The sequence below is a fragment of the Aplysia californica genome, unplaced genomic scaffold, assembly GCF_000002075.1.
Source record: "Aplysia californica isolate F4 #8 unplaced genomic scaffold, AplCal3.0 scaffold00317, whole genome shotgun sequence".
NCBI lineage: Eukaryota > Metazoa > Mollusca > Gastropoda > Aplysiida > Aplysiidae > Aplysia > Aplysia californica.
In genome coordinates, this window is record NW_004797587.1 from 663528 (window position 1) to 670596 (window position 7069).

Sequence of the window (7069 nt, forward strand, 5' to 3'; positions counted from 1 at the left end):
GGGGTCACAGAAGATGGAAACACGGCATAGAAAAATCTGGTTTGGAACCAAAACGGCACAGGCAGACTGAATGGCAAGGGACACAGTATTTTTGTACTTGACTTAGACTATACGCATGTATGATGCCTACATTTATGTAGTGCAGAAGGGTCAGGGAAGCAACGTCCAACTACTGTAAAAGCAAAGAAGAAGCATCCACATGCTGATTCATGTACGGTACATAATTTGTTTGGTACTATTTTACTATATTTTCACCGTACATTATGTACTGACCCTCTTGACCTTCTCTGCCTGTCTCGTGGCTATCAACCCCGGAGACGAACATATACGCCGTGTGCTACACCTCACCATGTCCCGAGCCATGGAGACTCTCATGAACAGCCGGTGCTTCTGTATAGAGGTGAGGCTTCCACTCCTAGCCCACGCTTCTGAACTTTTCTGCTTCAAAACGGAGTCTGGGTTTGCACAGAATGAGTTATAGCCCCTTTCGCACAGCAGGCTTCTTCTTCTTCTTTGTTAAAGTTAAAGAGGCGAGACTTCCGATTCAAAGTCCAGCACCGGTACAATTGAGCGAAAAGGGTTCGAAGCCCCAACTCCATGCCCGACGAAAATTCAATCTACAATCGAATCCCTCTATATCTCTCCCTCCCCCCCCCTCTCTGTCTTTCTTTCTCTCTCTCTCTCTCCCTCTCTCTCTCTCTCTCCCCAGCCCAGTTTACAGCAGGGTTTTGTCAATACATTTAATAGAAAAAAGGAATGTCTGTATAAACATAGATCTACTCTTTGCCCCTACCGCCTGTGTTGTACGGAGCTTGCAAAACAATGTACATTTGTCCTGCATCTCAGGTACACGGCACGCGCACGACATCCACTGGATAGTTGTCTGGTGATATCTCCCCTTTTCTCTCTTCCACAAACACCACTGATTGAGGACAAGCAGTTTTCTCTGTTGGCAGTTGGGAGCCCGAAAGATGGACCATCAACTTTTAGACAAAGGGAGATAACTCAGTAAATAACATTGTCCTTCACTTATTCTGGGCAGAATAGCGTCCCTTGATGTTGGGCAGTGAGTGTTGCACTATTGTCACGTGCACAGCTTTACTACATGTATTAAATTGAGATACCCTCTATCGTTGGCCTACCATTACCATCAGCCCCGCAACACCGTCAACTCCAAACTCGTCCCTCGGTTGGCAGAATAAAGGGGTCCTAACAAAACACGTTTGAGAGGACCTAGTGGAGTTATAGTATAGCCGGCTTGTCTTCTTAAATATAGATCTACACATTTTTACGTCACCATCTACACAATTTGGATCGTGTAAGAGGCAGTGTAATGTTGGGGCCCAACTGCCACTGGGTGAGCTGGGGGTACAGTAGTCAAGCAGAAAGATTAATCTACTACATGTACGGTAGATAAAATAAACTTGTATATGCAGGGGTCGAACTCACATCGTGTTACATACACGTAGATCTCTGCGTCATCGTATAGAACGAATTGGCTCGCACACCTTTGCAAGTGTTCATATATATCAATACATATCGTGTAGGCCAATCTGTTGGAGATTTTATGGATTTCTGTGTCTTGTTTTTGAGATAAGAGGGGGGGGGGGGGGGGGCATTGGCAAGCCCTACGCTCTACATGTAAACCCTCCTATAGATAGAATTAACCCCCCCCCCCCTTTTTTTATTTTTTAAACCGGTTTTTCTGGACCCCCCCCCCCCCCCCCCCCCAAAAAAAAAAAGGGGAATTATTAAATAAAGGGGGGGTTTTTTTTTTCTATTTGATTTTAGCATATTTTCATTTGTACTACTTTCTTCTTTTCACCCTGTTTGAGGACTACCAGAGGTAATAGCCTACATGCAATAATAATACGTGATTACTGGTATGCGCTAAGGTGTCCACTGGATGTCCCACTATTTCCAGATTGACCTCAACGACAGCATCCAAACGTGGTGCAACACGGTGCTACAGCTCAAGTGCTCCGTGCTAGGGGGGCGCATCATTCTCACTAACGGAGACGCCGTGGAATCTTGCTGTGATATCGAAAGTCCTGCCAAATGTGTTCTGTGTTTCCCTTGTTGGGCGTTCAAAAGGATCAAATATATGGTATGGCTAGTTATGTTTTACTCTTGAGCATAAACCACGCACGACTCTATAGCTCAAACTACACACACCTCTTTAAATTTAAATTAGCATAAACCACGCACAACTCTATAGCCTAAACTACACACACCTCTTTAAATTAACATAAACCACGCACAACTCTATAGCTTAAACTACACACACCTCTTTAGCATAAACTACACACAACTCTTTAAATTAGCATAAACTACACACAACTCTTTAAATTAGCATAAACCACGCACAACTCTTTAGCATCATACTACACACAACTCTTTTGCATAAACTACACACACCTCTTTAAATTAGCATAATTTTACATCATAGGGGATTTCAACTTTCACTTTGATGTTCCATCTGTTCCAGACACCAAACGCCTTGTTTCAATTCTTGATGATCATAATCTACAGCAGCTAATCAAAGAGCCGACACATCGTAGTGGTCACATTTTGGACCTGCTAATTACCAACACTGCTGACCAACATGTTCTTAAACATCAGGTTTTAGATAAGGCTATCTCTGACCATTCTCTTCTGATAGCTAACATTAACATCTCCAAACCAAAACACGTAAGAAGAAGCATACTTTCAAGGAACACGAGAACAATAGACACACAGGCACTTCGGGACGACGTGAGCAAAACACTGACAAGTCTATCCTCCCTAGATGCAGACACATTTCATGACACTCTCAAAGCGGCAATCGACCAACATGCGCCAATGGTAAAAAGAAACATTTCTTCGAGACCCTTTTCTCCTTGGTTTTCACTTGAAATCAAAGAGGCCAAGAAACATCGACGTCAGGCAGAACGCAGGTGGAGGAAATCAAAACTTCAAGTTCACAGAGACATCTTTATTAACCACCGAGACAAAGTCAACTCAATCATCGAAAATAACAAGAAAAGATACTATCTACATGAATTACAAGATGTTAAATCACCCAAACAACTCGTTCAGACTACCAATGCTATTCTGGGAAAAGAAACAATATCTCCTCTCCCCTCTGCAACATCAGATGACGAACTTTGTAGTTTATTTGTGACTTTTTTCAATGACAAAATTAATACCATACGCTCTTCTCTCGACCTAGAGCCAAATGGAAATTTGGAATTTTCAGAATTTACTGGACAAATATTAGATTCTTTTAGTCCAGTTACAAGTAGTGATATTTTAAATTGTATTAATGGGTCAACCATAAAAACATGCGACCTTGACCCAATGCCTGCTCATGTATTCAAAACCTGTATTGATATTGTCCTACCTCACATTACTCAGATAGTGAATATGTCACTTGCCACTGGCACAGTACCTAATACTTTCAAACAAGCTATTGTAAAACCTTTATTGAAAAAACCCGGGCTTGATAAAAATGAATTTAAAAACTATCGACCAGTTTCGAATTTGCAATTTGTCTCAAAAATTCTAGAGAAGATTGTTTTAAGTCAAGTTTTGTCTCACATGAGAAAAAATGGTCTTGAGGAAATTTACCAATCTGCCTATAAAACTCATCATAGTACCGAAACTGCGCTTTTAAAAGTAACGTCTGATTTATTGGATTCCATTGATAGCAAAAACATCTGTCTTTTAACTCTTTTGGATCTGTCCGCAGCTTTTGACACAATTGACCATGCTATTCTACTCACAAGACTTGAGCGCTCATTTGGCTTATCGGGTACTGTGCTTTCATGGTTTAAGTCATATTTACTAGAAAGAGTTCAGTCAGTGCAAATTAAAAATAGCTTTTCAAAGCAGGTCAGGCTCGATTATGGAGTTCCACAGGGGTCCGTTCTTGGACCAGTGCTCTTTACACTATATACACAGCCCTTAGCAAGCATTTTACAAAATCATGGATTGAATTATCATTTTTATGCCGATGATTCCCAAATGTATGTTAATGGCACCATTCAAGATCTACCAAACATGATTTCCATCACTAAACAATGTTTTTATGAAATCAAAAAGTGGATGACAGTAAACAAATTGAAACTAAACGAAGAAAAGACAGACATCATTCTTATAAAAAATCCACGATTAAATAAAGATCTGGAAAGTGTCAACTTTGATTTATATGGGCATATGACATCTAGTAAAGAAGTTGTCAGGAATCTCGGTGTATATATTGACCACCACTTATCAATGGGCTCGTTTGTAGGATCTCTGTCCAAATCCCTTTATTTTCAGCTGAGAAGGATAGGCCTAGTTCGAAAGTACTTAAGCGAAGAGACCACAAAAACACTGGTAACATCTCTTATCCTATCTAGATTAGACTATTGTAACTCACTCCTAGCAGGTCTGAACAACAAATATTTGAATCGTTTACAAGTAATTCAAAACAATGCCGCTAGACTGATAACAAGATCTAAAAAACGAGACCATGTCACTCCATTATTAAAAGAACTGCATTGGCTCCCTGTAAAAGAACGAATAATATTTAAAATCTGCGTCATGTGTTTCAAATGTGTAAATAAAACTGCTCCTTTTTATCTGCAAGAACTTATCAGTATATATAAACCAGGGAGAAACCTAAGATCATCGAACGATAACACCCTACTTGTGACACCTGTAAAATCATACAAATCATATGGAGAGAGATCTTTCTCATATCTTGGTCCATTTATGTGGAACAGATTACCCATGAAACTAAGACAAATAAGAACACTTGATAGCTTCAAAAGACATCTTAAACATTTTCTGTTCCTACAGGCCTATCCTTCATAAGCTTTTTAACGTTAGCTTTCATTATATTTGTTCTTTTCCTATGTCTGGATGAAAATAGTCTCTGTGTGTGTGTGTGTGTGTGTGTGTGTGTGTGTGTGTGTGTGTATGTGTGTGTGTGTGTGTGCATTAATGTATATTGCGTGAGAAGAAAGGAAGTAGTAAGAAAGGTTTTTGAAAAATGGGTATTCCAATGTAAAGCGCATTGAGCTACTTTTTTTGGAAATGCGCTCTATAAATGTTATATATTATTATTATTATTTTTATAAACCACGCACAACTCTTTAGCATAAACTCCACACATTGACTCAGTCAATTACCTCCGGGAGAATGGCCTGGATCTTGTGCATCTGCGACGGGGATTGGGGGGGGGGGGTAATTTAATAGCTTTGGTATCTTTTGTTTGGTGCTGGGAAATGAAGTGGAAACTTAGAAGACAGAAATAACGGTTGCATTAGGGAAGATCTCGTTCCCAAAATGAGCCCTTTCCGTAACTGATTATATTAGTTTATTACTACGGTACGTGTAGGCTGTAGGCCTATTACCATAAACGAAACATTTAGTCTACAGATTTGTTCCCGTCACTTGACCCACAAAATGCGCAAGCATGAACACAGACTAACACTTACTTTTGCAAACACCACTATTAGATCAAAGTCTTCAGCGTGCCAACTCTTACCTTAAAGGGGATGGGGGGGGGGGGGGTACACCTGGGGGCTATCTCGCTTATTACAGGACCGAATTTTACCAAATGTCAAACATATAATAAGCATAGTAAGGAGTCTTAAAATCCGCAATCAAATTTGAGAAAAAAGTTTCGTTTCCATGGATATGCCGCTATGTTGGATTTTATTGACATGTCTTACGTAATGAATACCGCACTTATCGCTCATGGATATTAATTTTTTTTTTTGCATGCGTGTTTACAAACATTAGATCTAAAAATGTGTCTGTTGTTTTTATCCTAATCGAATTAGAAAATATTTAATGAATTTTTTCCTGAGGTAGCATTCAAGTTTGCGAAAAATCCGTGAAAATCCACACTCCAGACACCACCACCAAAAATCTATTCCATATATCAAAAATTCAACAGACAAACTTTTAGTATTACCTCTTCTCTTCATCATTCTGTGAAATTTCATGAAGATTGGATGAAAAATGGTGGAGTTATTTTAAAAAGTATAGAGAAAAGTCGTATTTTGAGAAAACGGCCGATAAAGAAAAATAAAATACTGACTTTACGAGGAAATGGCGGTTACAAACATGCCCGGTATGGGAAAAAATACGGTTTTGGGGGGTTCTTATGCCATGAAATAGTTGTAGGAGAGGCTGAGAAAACAAAAAATGCCTACAACTCAAATTCCATGATTTTGAGCCGAGTTTTGATTTTGGGGGTGTACCCTCCCCCCCCTTAAGATGAAAATGGCCAAAGCAACTCGTTCCAATGATATAGGTACATGTATTGAAGTTGAAGTACTTTGAAGGCACACCTTTCATTCTCCTTTCGAAAGTCTGGGCCACGTGTTCTGCTTCTTGGGTTGTCTTTATATCATAATTTGATAATCCCATGCCCCAAACCTGTAAAAATGTTAAATGGTACTAATTAAACGCTTTTGAGGACATGTACTACAACAAGGTTTAAATAAAAGCATCTGCCCCATACATGATTTACGCTTTCTCTTTTCATTGTTGACACTGGTAGGCCTACATATGTAACGAGACCCGTTTTGTTCCACCGCACAGATGGAGAGGCGGCGTCGCTACGACGACACGAGGATAGAGTTCGAGACTTCCAACATCGTGCTGTGCACCAAGTCAGATACCCTCAAACAGTACTCAGGTGAGAGGGCGACCAACAAAAGACATGGTTCGTTTCGGAAAAAGGTGGAAAACTCCTTCTTGGGGGGAGAAAAATATAGGAATCGGTGACACAATAATTGCACTTGTATCTGTAGGTATAATATGTACATCAGTACTGGTACATGTATTACAAACCACAGCGAGTGAGACAAAGTGGAACAAATCATTTAATAAATTTCGAGTGAAACGTGTCAGTCAGCCCCAAGTATGTACTTTATCATCAAAATCTAAGAGAACTGAAGGTAAAAAACAACGTAGTCTTGCCATAGGTCGGCCAAGTGTGTCCTAATGCTCTAGTAAACATGAATTTAAAAAAGGGAGATAGGGGTGAGGTGGGAGAGAGGGAGAGAGCGAGAAAGCGAGAGAGAGAGAG

General features: G+C 39.9%; 1 protein-coding gene across 1 annotated transcript in view; it reads left to right on the top strand.

Moving 5' to 3' along the window:
* LOC101847436 overlaps positions 1-7069 on the top strand; it is a gene marked incomplete in the record, with an annotated part of 28664 nt that overhangs the window by 17886 nt on the left and 3709 nt on the right. The window contains 3 exon segments of the mRNA XM_005102218.2: positions 288-400; positions 1925-2107; positions 6580-6676. Coding sequence (XP_005102275.2) covers positions 288-400; positions 1925-2107; positions 6580-6676 — 393 coding nt within the window.